Source organism: Opisthocomus hoazin, chromosome 29 (assembly GCF_030867145.1).
Source record: "Opisthocomus hoazin isolate bOpiHoa1 chromosome 29, bOpiHoa1.hap1, whole genome shotgun sequence".
In the NCBI taxonomy this organism is placed as follows: Eukaryota; Metazoa; Chordata; class Aves; order Opisthocomiformes; family Opisthocomidae; genus Opisthocomus; species Opisthocomus hoazin.
The window spans coordinates 1195566-1211284 of NC_134442.1; the positions used below are offsets into that span (position 1 = coordinate 1195566).

A 15719-nucleotide genomic window follows, 5' to 3' on the forward strand; every position below is an offset into this window, starting at 1 on the left:
TGAAGAAGACTGGCACATTGAGGCTAGCAAGAGGATGCAAAATAATGATGCGACCTGCAGACAACTCTGGGGATGATGATTAGGACCTGGTTGAAGCCTTTGCTAAATGGAAAGATGAAAGAAAGCTGGCAGGAGTTACAGTGCCATGAGGAAGAGCCAGATGTCACCAGAAGTTAAGGGGGAATGGTGTGAGAGGTGGCCAGACTTCAGCAATATCTGAAGGAAGAGCCGGGGTCATTCTGGGGAGAGGACTCTGGCAGGGACAGCTGTAGCCAGGAAACCACTGCAGTAATGCCACGCAAGGCCAAGATGACCTAGCTAACAGCCCCTGAAAGACCCAATCTGTTCCCAGATGTGACAGACCTGGGAGCAAGGGGGACTAGTAGGCGGGGCTAGGTCCCTTGATTGGGAGGAGACAAGGGCAGAGAAAGTGAGGAGCCAAGGAAGTCGAGGGGGATGAATAAGTGTGGAAAATGGAGAGAAGGGGGGCTCAAGAAGCTCGTCCTTGAGCATAAGCAAAGTGCCGGTTGCTTAGCTTGTTTGGCTGAACCCTGTCCCTACTCCCCACAGCCTGTCCGACCTTCTTCTTGAGAGCCATTCCACATCCTTTTCTGTGTGGCCCCGCTCTGTACCTGCTAGAGGGGTGGGTCTAGCGGCCTGGCTGCTGGCGATGGCAGAAGGGAACACAGGTCATAGGGATCCCGCAGTTGGAAAGACCGAGTGTCTCGCGCCAGCTCCTGGTGGGAGCGCTGTGTGCGTGCGCAGTGCACTAGCGAACCTGAAGCTGGCCTAGCTCTCGAGCAAGAGGACAGAGACCTTTTCAGTCCCGTGGGTGGCATGTGGCTGCAGCCTACCTGACTGATCAGCCCCAGCATTCACAGACCTTACAAGAGGACCAGGCCTGCCAACCACCGGCCACATCTCCACCTGCTGGAGTCAGGAAGGACTTGGAGGTGCTTGACCACGCATACCCCGAGCTGCTTCCCACCTAGGCACGTCCCCTCTGCACTACCTGTTTGGGGGCTGTGGTGATTAGGGACAGGGCTCAGCCAAACAAGCAAAGCTGTCTCTGCCAGAGTGCTCTCCCCAGAATGACCCCAGCTCTTCCTTCACATATTGCTGAAGTGTGCCCACCTCTCACACCATTCCCTCTTAACCACCTGCAAAAATCTGCTGCTGGCATCACAGAGTATCCACAGAAGACAAGTGACGTTCTCCAAGGCCACCTTCTGCCTGCTCTAAGCAGATATCGGGCACCACCTTCAGGTCAATTTTTGAAAACCAAAGCAGCGTGCAGTGCGGTTTGTTTGGGGACGTCTTCTAGTGCCTATGAAGCCATGCTGCTTCCAATTGCACGTCTGTGGCCACGCATAGCAGGCAGTGCGACTGCCCGCACCAGTGTTGGCCCAGAAGAGCAATGTAGCTGGTAGACAGCAAGGACACGGAGCCTGTCAGAGGGCGTTGCGGTGGCAGACAGAGCCAGCGTGGAGCGTGCTCCATCTGTGTTTCGCTGTGCTTTGTGCAGGACAGGATGGCAGTGCTTGGCTATACTTGGTTGATTTGGCTTGCACATCCCTGCTTGCCTGCCGCGGCTGTAAGCAGATTGGCTCTTCAGCCCCCAACCAGGTGCCTACTGCCTGTAGTAGTTCCGTTCTGCGGTGTCAGTTTCTTTGGGAAGGACCTGGTGGCAAGCAGCTGCGCAGAGCGGGGTGGCAGTGAACTTCCCAAAGAGGCTATGGTGCCACACTTGGTTTTCCCGGCTAGCTGTTAGCAGGCAGCACTGGGAGGCAGGCGCTGCTGCCTGCCACGAGGTCTGCAGAGCCTCGTCCCGCAAGCAGAGCATTCAGCGGGGGTCTGCTGGGGGTGTCTGAGCCCAGCTTCTGCCTCCCCTCCTGCTCGGAACCCTCCATGTTGCCCGCCCCCCCCTAGAATCCACCGTGCCCAGCACCCGGAACCAGCCACTCTGTGACATCAGCCACGGGGCCAAGGGTTCCCTGGGCAGCGGGACTGCTGCAGGCACTACGTCGGCTGCTGCCCTGCTGGCCACCAGCTCTCGCTTCTTGCAGCTGCCACGTGCCGCTGGCAGCCATGAATTTTCTCCCCGTCCTGGTCCTGCTGGCCGTGTGCTGGCCGGCGTACGGCATGTGGGACAACTGTGGGTAAGTGGCCCGAGGCTCTGGGAGGGAGCTGGGGCAGCCCTTGTGGGCTTCACTGGCGGGTGCTCGCTTTTCCCCCTGGCCACACCAAAGCTTCCCAAACGCCATGTGGGAGCCTCAGTTCCTTGCCAGCAGCCAGGCCGCTGGCACAACTCGCCTACGGGGCTCAAGCACAAACAGGGGTAGATGGACGCATGCCCCACAGGGTTCCGCGGTCCTGCTGTCCATGCAGCGCCTGGTGGGGGGGAAGGGGGCTGACCTGCAGCCTCAACAGCAGCAAGCCACCGAGCAGGACATTCATCAGTTTCTGCTTACAGAGGGACCTGCGGGCACCGGCCCATGGATTCTTACTACGGCATGTCACGCGTCGTGGGTGGCACCGATGCCCAGCTAGGGGCCTGGCCCTGGATCGTCAGCATCCAGAAGCCCATCATAGGAGGCATAGCGCATGTCTGCGGAGGGTCACTCATCAGCCCACAGTGGGTGCTGACAGCAGCCCACTGCTTCATCACGCCCGGGTAAGGAGGACCAGGGAACAGCCCCACAGCACTAGCACGTGCCCGCTCCACAGCAGCACGTGCTAGCGCCATCTCGCTTCCTTGCAGCACGCCCAGTGCCTGGGCACTGCCAAGCCCAGCTGAGAGACTGCTCGCGAGAGGGCTGGGCTCACGCCACGGCTTCCTAGCAGCCTCCCGCCCGACACTCCTTGTGCCCAAGGCGTGCTAGGGCAGTCGCACCCTCCGTAGCGCTGCCTTCCTCTCTGCCCTGTGCAGCAGAAGACAGGCAACTGCTGGGCTGCTTGCAGCACGTGGCTGCGCTCCCTCTGACCCCTCTCTCCACCTGCCTTGCAGGCACATCACCATGTGGCACGTGGTGATCGGGGCCAGCCACTTGACTCAGCTGGGCCCTGAGACCCAAGTGCGCACTATTAAGCGGCTACTGGTTCACGAGCACTACAACAACATCACGCAGAGGAACGACATTGCCTTGCTGGAATTGGACCAGCCTGTCCTGTGCGGCTACTACGTGCAGCTTGCCTGTGTGCCCGACGCCTGGCTGAGAGTGTCGCAGCTGAGAAGCTGCTACGTCAGTGGCTGGGGTTCCACGACTGCAAGAGGTGAGTTCCCAAAAGGGAGTGGTGTCCTGAGCGCAGGCTGGGCACACTGGGGAGGCGGGGTGGGCTTCCTGACAGCAGAGGCGAAAGCCAGAGTCGGGCTGCGGGGTGCATGCCGATGGAGAGGTGGGCCTGGCCCATTACCCCAAGCAAGACAGAAGGGAGACAGCAGCGGCACAGTGCCTCTGGAGACGCAAAGCCCAGCCCTAGGGCAGGGCTTCAGCCAGACACCGGGGAGGGGGTGGGGGGGAGGAGAGGAGAACTGGCAGCGAGCTGCTGGCTGTTAACTCCTTTCTGTGCTGACAGCTGGGGGACCAAGTTATGTCCTGCAGGAGGCCAAGGTCCGCCTCATCGATATCAAGCTCTGCAACAGCAGCCGCTGGTACGGAGGGGCCATCCACAGCCACAACTTGTGTGCTGGCTATCCGCAGGGCGGCATCGACACCTGCCAGGTAGGAGCGTGCTACAAGTCCACCCCCAACAGCACAGGCAGCCCTGTGGCAACCGCCCAAACCTGCCCCAGCGCGTGCTTTGCCTGGCAAGTCAGCCTGCCACTGCTGGGTCCCCTCCACTCTTGGGGTTCACCTCCCCTTGCCCAGATGCAGGTCCTTGCCCAGGGCCGCCCTTGTCCCAGAGGCCTGGCTCTCTGCCCACAAAGCCCATCTAGTGCTCTGGGCAGCCCACAGCTCCAGAGCCCAGTCCTGCAACATCCCCCTTCCGCACATCCAGGATCACTGTGCAAAGAGGACAGAGAGAGAGCCCTGCCTGACCGGCCCACCACCCCCTGCCAGACAAGCTTCTGTAGGCTCCAGCACCTGAGCAGAGCCTTTGTGTGCAGTCAGGACAGCTCTGGCAGCTGCTGCGGGAGAGAAGGAGCCAGCCAGAGTGCTGACCGGGGCCACCCAACACCACCTTAACCCTCTCTCCTCCGCTGCAGGGTGACAGCGGTGGTCCTCTGGTCTGCAAAGATAACACCAACGACTACTTCTGGCTTGTTGGAGTGACCAGCTGGGGGAGAGGCTGTGCCAGACCAAACCAGCCTGGAGTCTACACCTCCACGCAGCACTTCTACGACTGGATCCTGCTACAGATGGGACTGCGCTCAGCAAGAACAGATAGTCCAACAGCACAGCCATGGAGTCATTTTCTCTCCACCTCAAGCCCCTCTCAGAGGCCAAGGCCAACACCAGCACCAACACAGTCGGGCAGCATTAGCTCCTGTCCATTTCCACGCCAGAAGCTGGTGGAATTCTTTACTCTTCTGAAGGAGCTCCTGCAGTTCCTCAGGGGAAAAAAGGCTTGAGGAGCAGGATCAACAGGAACCAGCGCAGGCTGCACTGGACCATGATCATTTCCTTCTGGGGCAATGCCTGCTGCTCCAAAGGCAGCCTCAGCATCAAAGGCCTGCTCTGTGCTGCCCGCTCTCCTCCCTGTGGAGGATGAAGCATTAAAGGACTGGGGACATGTGAGCAATCCAGCATTTCTCTAGAAGGCCATGAAGCCTTAGCCTAAGGCCGCAGAGCCTTAGCATAAGGCCGCAAGAGCATCCAGAGGACAAACTGCGGTTGGAATGAGGAAGTAAGAATGCAGAGACAAACAACTCCCAGATGCCGAAGAGGAACTTGCCGCCTGCAAGAAGGCCACGAGCACTGCGCGTGAGCTAGTGACGCACACCAATCATAATCGAGTTACTATGTGAGTTAAATTGATTATCACCAATGGGGAATCGCCGTGTATGTAGTGGGGAATATAAAAGTGAGCTATCTGAGGCTAATAAACGGCTTGTACGTGATCACATTGATCATCGTGTCGAGTCCGGTTCTTCCTCCGCAACACTTCCCAGTGCACACAAATGCTGAAGCGGACTTAGTTCTTGGAATAAAGTTGCCAGGTTTCACAGTTAACCGTGCCTGAGTCCAATTCACTCTCGTGCGCAAGGCAAGGATTTCCACGCCCGGCAAAATGGGGCTGCAGGCAGTCAAGGAGGGCACAAAGGGCAAGAGTCGCTCAGCAGGGCTGACACCAAGGCTGGTCAGACAGGAGCGTGCTCAGAGCCACCATGGCATGAAGAAGACTGGCACATTGAGGCTAGCAAGAGGATGCAAAATAATGATGCGACCTGCAGACAACTCTGGGGATGATGATTAGGACCTGGTTGAAGCCTTTGCTAAATGGAAAGATGAAAGAAAGCTGGCAGGAGTTACAGTGCCATGAGGAAGAGCCAGATGTCACCAGAAGTTAAGGGGGAATGGTGTGAGAGGTGGCCAGACTTCAGCAATATCTGAAGGAAGAGCCGGGGTCATTCTGGGGAGAGGACTCTGGCAGGGACAGCTGTAGCCAGGAAACCACTGCAGTAATGCCACGCAAGGCCAAGATGACCTAGCTAACAGCCCCTGAAAGACCCAATCTGTTCCCAGATGTGACAGACCTGGGAGCAAGGGGGACTAGTAGGCGGGGCTAGGTCCCTTGATTGGGAGGAGACAAGGGCAGAGAAAGTGAGGAGCCAAGGAAGTCGAGGGGGATGAATAAGTGTGGAAAATGGAGAGAAGGGGGGCTCAAGAAGCTCGTCCTTGAGCATAAGCAAAGTGCCGGTTGCTTAGCTTGTTTGGCTGAACCCTGTCCCTACTCCCCACAGCCTGTCCGACCTTCTTCTTGAGAGCCATTCCACATCCTTTTCTGTGTGGCCCCGCTCTGTACCTGCTAGAGGGGTGGGTCTAGCGGCCTGGCTGCTGGCGATGGCAGAAGGGAACACAGGTCATAGGGATCCCGCAGTTGGAAAGACCGAGTGTCTCGCGCCAGCTCCTGGTGGGAGCGCTGTGTGCGTGCGCAGTGCACTAGCGAACCTGAAGCTGGCCTAGCTCTCGAGCAAGAGGACAGAGACCTTTTCAGTCCCGTGGGTGGCATGTGGCTGCAGCCTACCTGACTGATCAGCCCCAGCATTCACAGACCTTACAAGAGGACCAGGCCTGCCAACCACCGGCCACATCTCCACCTGCTGGAGTCAGGAAGGACTTGGAGGTGCTTGACCACGCATACCCCGAGCTGCTTCCCACCTAGGCACGTCCCCTCTGCACTACCTGTTTGGGGGCTGTGGTGATTAGGGACAGGGCTCAGCCAAACAAGCAAAGCTGTCTCTGCCAGAGTGCTCTCCCCAGAATGACCCCAGCTCTTCCTTCACATATTGCTGAAGTGTGCCCACCTCTCACACCATTCCCTCTTAACCACCTGCAAAAATCTGCTGCTGGCATCACAGAGTATCCACAGAAGACAAGTGACGTTCTCCAAGGCCACCTTCTGCCTGCTCTAAGCAGATATCGGGCACCACCTTCAGGTCAATTTTTGAAAACCAAAGCAGCGTGCAGTGCGGTTTGTTTGGGGATGTCTTCTAGTGCCTATGAAGCCATGCTGCTTCCAATTGCACGTCTGTGGCCACGCATAGCAGGCAGTGCGACTGCCCGCACCAGTGTTGGCCCAGAAGAGCAATGTAGCTGGTAGACAGCAAGGACACGGAGCCTGTCAGAGGGCGTTGCGGTGGCAGACAGAGCCAGCGTGGAGCGTGCTCCATCTGTGTTTCGCTGTGCTTTGTGCAGGACAGGATGGCAGTGCTTGGCTATACTTGGTTGATTTGGCTTGCACATCCCTGCTTGCCTGCCGCGGCTGTAAGCAGATTGGCTCTTCAGCCCCCAACCAGGTGCCTACTGCCTGTAGTAGTTCCGTTCTGCGGTGTCAGTTTCTTTGGGAAGGACCTGGTGGCAAGCAGCTGCGCAGAGCGGGGTGGCAGTGAACTTCCCAAAGAGGCTATGGTGCCACACTTGGTTTTCCCGGCTAGCTGTTAGCAGGCAGCACTGGGAGGCAGGCGCTGCTGCCTGCCACGAGGTCTGCAGAGCCTCGTCCCGCAAGCAGAGCATTCAGCGGGGGTCTGCTGGGGGTGTCTGAGCCCAGCTTCTGCCTCCCCTCCTGCTCGGAACCCTCCATGTTGCCCGCCCCCCCCTAGAATCCACCGTGCCCAGCACCCGGAACCAGCCACTCTGTGACATCAGCCACGGGGCCAAGGGTTCCCTGGGCAGCGGGACTGCTGCAGGCACTACGTCGGCTGCTGCCCTGCTGGCCACCAGCTCTCGCTTCTTGCAGCTGCCACGTGCCGCTGGCAGCCATGAATTTTCTCCCCGTCCTGGTCCTGCTGGCCGTGTGCTGGCCGGCGTACGGCATGTGGGACAACTGTGGGTAAGTGGCCCGAGGCTCTGGGAGGGAGCTGGGGCAGCCCTTGTGGGCTTCACTGGCGGGTGCTCGCTTTTCCCCCTGGCCACACCAAAGCTTCCCAAACGCCATGTGGGAGCCTCAGTTCCTTGCCAGCAGCCAGGCCGCTGGCACAACTCGCCTACGGGGCTCAAGCACAAACAGGGGTAGATGGACGCATGCCCCACAGGGTTCCGCGGTCCTGCTGTCCATGCAGCGCCTGGTGGGGGGGAAGGGGGCTGACCTGCAGCCTCAACAGCAGCAAGCCACCGAGCAGGACATTCATCAGTTTCTGCTTACAGAGGGACCTGCGGGCACCGGCCCATGGATTCTTACTACGGCATGTCACGCGTCGTGGGTGGCACCGATGCCCAGCTAGGGGCCTGGCCCTGGATCGTCAGCATCCAGAAGCCCATCATAGGAGGCATAGCGCATGTCTGCGGAGGGTCACTCATCAGCCCACAGTGGGTGCTGACAGCAGCCCACTGCTTCATCACGCCCGGGTAAGGAGGACCAGGGAACAGCCCCACAGCACTAGCACGTGCCCGCTCCACAGCAGCACGTGCTAGCGCCATCTCGCTTCCTTGCAGCACGCCCAGTGCCTGGGCACTGCCAAGCCCAGCTGAGAGACTGCTCGCGAGAGGGCTGGGCTCACGCCACGGCTTCCTAGCAGCCTCCCGCCCGACACTCCTTGTGCCCAAGGCGTGCTAGGGCAGTCGCACCCTCCGTAGCGCTGCCTTCCTCTCTGCCCTGTGCAGCAGAAGACAGGCAACTGCTGGGCTGCTTGCAGCACGTGGCTGCGCTCCCTCTGACCCCTCTCTCCACCTGCCTTGCAGGCACATCACCATGTGGCACGTGGTGATCGGGGCCAGCCACTTGACTCAGCTGAGCCCTGAGACCCAAGTGCGCACTATTAAGCGGCTACTGGTTCACGAGCACTACAACAACATCACGCAGAGGAACGACATTGCCTTGCTGGAATTGGACCAGCCTGTCCTGTGCGGCTACTACGTGCAGCTTGCCTGTGTGCCCGACGCCTGGCTGAGAGTGTCGCAGCTGAGAAGCTGCTACGTCAGTGGCTGGGGTTCCACGACTGCAAGAGGTGAGTTCCCAAAAGGGAGTGGTGTCCTGAGCGCAGGCTGGGCACACTGGGGAGGCGGGGTGGGCTTCCTGACAGCAGAGGCGAAAGCCAGAGTCGGGCTGCGGGGTGCATGCCGATGGAGAGGTGGGCCTGGCCCATTACCCCAAGCAAGACAGAAGGGAGACAGCAGCGGCACAGTGCCTCTGGAGACGCAAAGCCCAGCCCTAGGGCAGGGCTTCAGCCAGACACCGGGGAGGGGGTGGGGGGGAGGAGAGGAGAACTGGCAGCGAGCTGCTGGCTGTTAACTCCTTTCTGTGCTGACAGCTGGGGGACCAAGTTATGTCCTGCAGGAGGCCAAGGTCCGCCTCATCGATATCAAGCTCTGCAACAGCAGCCGCTGGTACGGAGGGGCCATCCACAGCCACAACTTGTGTGCTGGCTATCCGCAGGGCGGCATCGACACCTGCCAGGTAGGAGCGTGCTACAAGTCCACCCCCAACAGCACAGGCAGCCCTGTGGCAACCGCCCAAACCTGCCCCAGCGCGTGCTTTGCCTGGCAAGTCAGCCTGCCACTGCTGGGTCCCCTCCACTCTTGGGGTTCACCTCCCCTTGCCCAGATGCAGGTCCTTGCCCAGGGCCGCCCTTGTCCCAGAGGCCTGGCTCTCTGCCCACAAAGCCCATCTAGTGCTCTGGGCAGCCCACAGCTCCAGAGCCCAGTCCTGCAACATCCCCCTTCCACACATCCAGGATCACTGTGCAAAGAGGACAGAGAGAGAGCCCTGCCTGACCGGCCCACCACCCCCTGCCAGACAAGCTTCTGTAGGCTCCAGCACCTGAGCAGAGCCTTTGTGTGCAGTCAGGACAGCTCTGGCAGCTGCTGCGGGAGAGAAGCAGCCAGCCAGAGTGCTGACCGGGGCCACCCCACACCACCTTAACCCTCTCTCCTCCGCTGCAGGGTGACAGCGGTGGTCCTCTGGTCTGCAAAGATAACACCAACGACTACTTCTGGCTTGTTGGAGTGACCAGCTGGGGGAGAGGCTGTGCCAGACCAAACCAGCCTGGAGTCTACACCTCCACGCAGCACTTCTACGACTGGATCCTGCTACAGATGGGACTGCGCTCAGCAAGAAGAGATAGTCCAACAGCACAGCCATGGAGTCATTTTCTCTCCACCTCAAGCCCCTCTCAGAGGCCAAGGCCAACACCAGCACCAACACAGTCGGGCAGCATTAGCTCCTGTCCATTTCCACGCCAGAAGCTGGTGGAATTCTTTACTCTTCTGAAGGAGCTCCTGCAGTTCCTCAGGGGAAAAAAGGCTTGAGGAGCAGGATCAACAGGAACCAGCGCAGGCTGCACTGGACCATGATCATTTCCTTCTGGGGCAATGCCTGCTGCTCCAAAGGCAGCCTCAGCATCAAAGGCCTGCTCTGTGCTGCCCGCTCTCCTCCCTGTGGAGGATGAAGCATTAAAGGACTGGGGACATGTGAGCAATCCAGCATTTCTCTAGAAGGCCATGAAGCCTTAGCCTAAGGCCGCAGAGCCTTAGCATAAGGCCGCAAGAGCATCCAGAGGACAAACTGCGGTTGGAATGAGGAAGTAAGAATGCAGAGACAAACAACTCCCAGATGCCGAAGAGGAACTTGCCGCCTGCAAGAAGGCCACGAGCACTGCGCGTGAGCTAGTGACGCACACCAATCATAATCGAGTTACTATGTGAGTTAAATTGATTATCACCAATGGGGAATCGCCGCGTATGTAGTGGGGAATATAAAAGTGAGCTATCTGAGGCTAATAAACGGCTTGTACGTGATCACATTGATCATCGTGTCGAGTCCGGTTCTTCCTCCGCAACACTTCCCAGTGCACACAAATGCTGAAGCTGACTTAGTTCTTGGAATAAAGTTGCCAGGTTTCACAGTTAACCGTGCCTGAGTCCAATTCACTCTCGTGCGCAAGGCAAGGATTTCCACGCCCGGCAAAATGGGGCTGCAGGCAGTCAAGGAGGGCACAAAGGGCAAGAGTCGCTCAGCAGGGCTGACACCAAGGCTGGTCAGACAGGAGCGTGCTCAGAGCCACCATGGCATGAAGAAGACTGGCACATTGAGGCTAGCAAGAGGATGCAAAATAATGATGCGACATGCAGACAACTCTGGGGATGATGATTAGGACCTGGTTGAAGCCTTTGCTAAATGGAAAGATGAAAGAAAGCTGGCAGGAGTTACAGTGCCATGAGGAAGAGCCAGATGTCACCAGAAGTTAAGGGGGAATGGTGTGAGAGGTGGCCAGACTTCAGCAATATCTGAAGGAAGAGCCGGGGTCATTCTGGGGAGAGGACTCTGGCAGGGACAGCTGTAGCCAGGAAACCACTGCAGTAATGCCACGCAAGGCCAAGATGACCTAGCTAACAGCCCCTGAAAGACCCAATCTGTTCCCAGATGTGACAGACCTGGGAGCAAGGGGGACTAGTAGGCGGGGCTAGGTCCCTTGATTGGGAGGAGACAAGGGCAGAGAAAGTGAGGAGCCAAGGAAGTCGAGGGGGATGAATAAGTGTGGAAAATGGAGAGAAGGGGGGCTCAAGAAGCTCGTCCTTGAGCATAAGCAAAGTGCCGGTTGCTTAGCTTGTTTGGCTGAACCCTGTCCCTACTCCCCACAGCCTGTCCGACCTTCTTCTTGAGAGCCATTCCACATCCTTTTCTGTGTGGCCCCGCTCTGTACCTGCTAGAGGGGTGGGTCTAGCGGCCTGGCTGCTGGCGATGGCAGAAGGGAACACAGGTCATAGGGATCCCGCAGTTGGAAAGACCGAGTGTCTCGCGCCAGCTCCTGGTGGGAGCGCTGTGTGCGTGCGCAGTGCACTAGCGAACCTGAAGCTGGCCTAGCTCTCGAGCAAGAGGACAGAGACCTTTTCAGTCCCGTGGGTGGCATGTGGCTGCAGCCTACCTGACTGATCAGCCCCAGCATTCACAGACCTTACAAGAGGACCAGGCCTGCCAACCACCGGCCACATCTCCACCTGCTGGAGTCAGGAAGGACTTGGAGGTGCTTGACCACGCATACCCCGAGCTGCTTCCCACCTAGGCACGTCCCCTCTGCACTACCTGTTTGGGGGCTGTGGTGATTAGGGACAGGGCTCAGCCAAACAAGCAAAGCTGTCTCTGCCAGAGTGCTCTCCCCAGAATGACCCCAGCTCTTCCTTCACATATTGCTGAAGTGTGCCCACCTCTCACACCATTCCCTCTTAACCACCTGCAAAAATCTGCTGCTGGCATCACAGAGTATCCACAGAAGACAAGTGACGTTCTCCAAGGCCACCTTCTGCCTGCTCTAAGCAGATATCGGGCACCACCTTCAGGTCAATTTTTGAAAACCAAAGCAGCGTGGAGTGCGGTTTGTTTGGGGACGTCTTCTAGTGCCTATGAAGCCATGCTGCTTCCAATTGCACGTCTGTGGCCACGCATAGCAGGCAGTGCGACTGCCCGCACCAGTGTTGGCCCAGAAGAGCAATGTAGCTGGTAGACAGCAAGGACACGGAGCCTGTCAGAGGGCGTTGCGGTGGCAGACAGAGCCAGCGTGGAGCGTGCTCCATCTGTGTTTCGCTGTGCTTTGTGCAGGACAGGATGGCAGTGCTTGGCTATACTTGGTTGATTTGGCTTGCACATCCCTGCTTGCCTGCCGCGGCTGTAAGCAGATTGGCTCTTCAGCCCCCAACCAGGTGCCTACTGCCTGTAGTAGTTCCGTTCTGCGGTGTCAGTTTCTTTGGGAAGGACCTGGTGGCAAGCGGCTGCGCAGAGCGGGGTGGCAGTGAACTTCCCAAAGAGGCTATGGTGCCACACTTGGTTTTCCCGGCTAGCTGTTAGCAGGCAGCACTGGGAGGCAGGCGCTGCTGCCTGCCACGAGGTCTGCAGAGCCTCGTCCCGCAAGCAGAGCATTCAGCGGGGGTCTGCTGGGGGCGTCCGAGCCCAGCTTCTGCCTCCCCTCCTGCTCGGAACCCTCCATGTTGCCCGCCCCCCCCTAGAATCCACCGTGCCCAGCACCCGGAACCAGCCACTCTGTGACATCAGCCACGGGGCCAAGGGTTCCCTGGGCAGCGGGACTGCTGCAGGCACTACGTCGGCTGCTGCCCTGCTGGCCACCAGCTCTCGCTTCTTGCAGCTGCCACGTGCCGCTGGCAGCCATGAATTTTCTCCCCGTCCTGGTCCTGCTGGCCGTGTGCTGGCCGGCGTACGGCATGTGGGACAACTGTGGGTAAGTGGCCCGAGGCTCTGGGAGGGAGCTGGGGCAGCCCTTGTGGGCTTCACTGGCGGGTGCTCGCTTTTCCCCCTGGCCACACCAAAGCTTCCCAAACGCCATGTGGGAGCCTCAGTTCCTTGCCAGCAGCCAGGTCGCTGGCACAACTCGCCTACGGGGCTCAAGCACAAACAGGGGTAGATGGACGCATGCCCCACAGGGTTCCGCGGTCCTGCTGTCCATGCAGCGCCTGGTGGGTGGGAAGGGGGCTGACCTGCAGCCTCAACAGCAGCAAGCCACCGAGCAGGACATTCATCAGTTTCTGCTTACAGAGGGACCTGCGGGCACCGGCCCATGGATTCTTACTACGGCATGTCACGCGTCGTGGGTGGCACCGATGCTCAGCTAGGGGCCTGGCCCTGGATCGTCAGCATCCAGAAGCCCATCATAGGAGGCATAGCGCATGTCTGCGGAGGGTCGCTCATCAGCCCACAGTGGGTGCTGACAGCAGCCCACTGCTTCATCACGCCCGGGTAAAGAGGACCAGGGAACAGCCCCACAGCACTAGCACGTGCCCGCTCCACAGCAGCACGTGCTAGCGCCATCTCGCTTCCTTGCAGCACGCCCAGTGCCTGGGCACTGCCAAGCCCAGCTGAGAGACTGCTCGCGAGAGGGCTGGGCTCACGCCACAGCTTCCTAGCAGCCTCCCGCCCGACACTCCTTGTGCCCAAGGCGTGCTAGGGCAGTCGCACCCTCCGTAGCGCTGCCTTCCTCTCTGCCCTGTGCAGCAGAAGGCAGGCAACTGCTGGGCTGCTTGCAGCACGTGGCTGCGCTCCCTCTGACCCCTCTCTCCTCCTGCCTTGCAGGCACATCACCATGTGGCACGTGGTGATCGGGGCCAGCCACTTGACTCAGCTGGGCCCTGAGACCCAAGTGCGCACTATTAAGCGGCTACTGGTTCACGAGCACTACAACAACATCACGCAGAGGAACGACATTGCCTTGCTGGAATTGGACCAGCCTGTCCAGTGCGGCTACTACGTGCAGCTTGCCTGTGTGCCCGACGCCTGGCTGAGAGTGTCGCAGCTGAGAAGCTGCTACGTCAGTGGCTGGGGTTCCACGACTGCAAGAGGTGAGTTCCCAAAAGGGAGTGGTGTCCTGAGCGCAGGCTGGGCACACTGGGGAGGCGGGGTGGGCTTCCTGACAGCAGAGGCGAAAGCCAGAGTCGGGCTGCGGGGTGCATGCCGATGGAGAGGTGGGCCTGGCCCATTACCCCAAGCAAGACAGAAGGGAGACAGCAGCGGCACAGTGCCTCTGGAGACGCAAAGCCCAGCCCTAGGGCAGGGCTTCAGCCAGACACCGGGGGGGTGGGGGGGAGGAGAGGAGAACTGGCAGCGAGCTGCTGGCTGTTAACTCCTTTCTGTGCTGACAGCTGGGGGACCAAGTTATGTCCTGCAGGAGGCCAAGGTCCGCCTCATCGATATCAAGCTCTGCAACAGCAGCCGCTGGTACGGAGGGGCCATCCACAGCCACAACTTGTGTGCTGGCTATCCGCAGGGCGGCATCGACACCTGCCAGGTAGGAGCGTGCTACAAGTCCACCCCCAACAGCACAGGCAGCCCTGTGGCAACCGCCCAAACCTGCCCCAGCGCGTGCTTTGCCTGGCAAGTCAGCCTGCCACTGCTGGGTCCCCTCCACTCTTGGGGTTCACCTCCCTTTGCCCAGATGCAGGTCCTTGCCCAGGGCCGCCCTTGTCCCAGAGGCCTGGCTCTCTGCCCACAAAGCCCATCTAGTGCTCTGGGCAGCCCACAGCTCCAGAGCCCAGTCCTGCAACATCCCCCTTCCACACATCCAGGATCACTGTGCAAAGAGGACAGAGAGAGAGCCCTGCCTGACTGGCCCACCACCCCCTGCCAGACAAGCTTCTGTAGGCTCCAGCACCTGAGCAGAGCCTTTGTGTGCAGTCAGGACAGCTCTGGCAGCTGCTGCGGGAGAGAAGGAGCCAGCCAGAGTGCTGACCGGGGCCACCCAACACCACCTTAACCCTCTCTCCTCCGCTGCAGGGTGACAGCGGTGGTCCTCTGGTCTGCAAAGATAACACCAACGACTACTTCTGGTTTGTTGGAGTGACCAGCTGGGGGAGAGGCTGTGCCAGACCAAACCAGCCTGGAGTCTACACCTCCACGCAGCACTTCTACGACTGGATCCTGCTACAGATGGGACTGCGCTCAGCAAGAAGAGATAGTCCAACAGCACAGCCATGGAGTCATTTTCTCTCCACCTCAAGCCCCTCTCAGAGGCCAAGGCCAACACCAGCACCAACACAGTCGGGCAGCATTAGCTCCTGTCCATTTCCACGCCAGAAGCTGGTGGAATTCTTTACTCTTCTGAAGGAGCTCCTGCAATTCCTCAGGGGAAAAAAGGCTTGAGGAGCAGGATCAACAGGAACCAGCGCAGGCTGCACTGGACCATGATCATTTCCTTCTGGGGCAATGCCTGCTGCTCCAAAGGCAGCCTCAGCATCAAAGGCCTGCTCTGTGCTGCCCGCTCTCCTCCCTGTGGAGGATGAAGCATTAAAGGACTGGGGACATGTGAGCAATCCAGCATTTCTCTAGAAGGCCATGAAGCCTTAGCCTAAGGCCGCAGAGCCTTAGCATAAGGCCGCAAGAGCATCCAGAGGACAAACTGCGGTTGGAATGAGGAAGTAAGAATGCAGAGACAAACAACTCCCAGATGCCGAAGAGGAACTTGCCGCCTGCAAGAAGGCCACGAGCACTGCGCGTGAGCTAGTGACGCACACCAATCATAATCGAGTTACTATGTGAGTTAAATTGATTATCACCAATGGGGAATCGCCGCGTATGTAGTGGGGAATATAAAAGTGAGCTATCTGAGGCTAATAAACGGC

At 59.1% G+C, this 15719-nt stretch overlaps 2 protein-coding genes across 2 annotated transcripts; both read left to right on the plus strand.

Moving 5' to 3' along the window:
- Positions 1 to 2495: 2495 nt before the first annotated feature.
- LOC142364766 (acrosin-like) lies at positions 2496 to 4573 on the plus strand. Its single transcript, XM_075444894.1, has 4 exons — positions 2496 to 2674; positions 3008 to 3273; positions 3577 to 3722; positions 4208 to 4573. The coding sequence occupies exons 1-4, from the start codon at positions 2496 to 2498 to the stop codon at positions 4571 to 4573; spliced, it is 957 nt and encodes a 318-aa protein (XP_075301009.1).
- A 3779-nt stretch (positions 4574 to 8352) lies between these two features.
- Positions 8353 to 15240, plus strand: LOC142364767 (acrosin-like). Its single transcript, XM_075444895.1, has 7 exons — positions 8353 to 8608; positions 8912 to 9057; positions 9543 to 9703; positions 13144 to 13344; positions 13678 to 13943; positions 14244 to 14389; positions 14875 to 15240. Exons 1-7 carry the CDS (start codon positions 8353 to 8355, stop codon positions 15238 to 15240), a joined length of 1542 nt encoding a protein of 513 aa, XP_075301010.1.
- Positions 15241 to 15719: the final 479 nt, after the last annotated feature.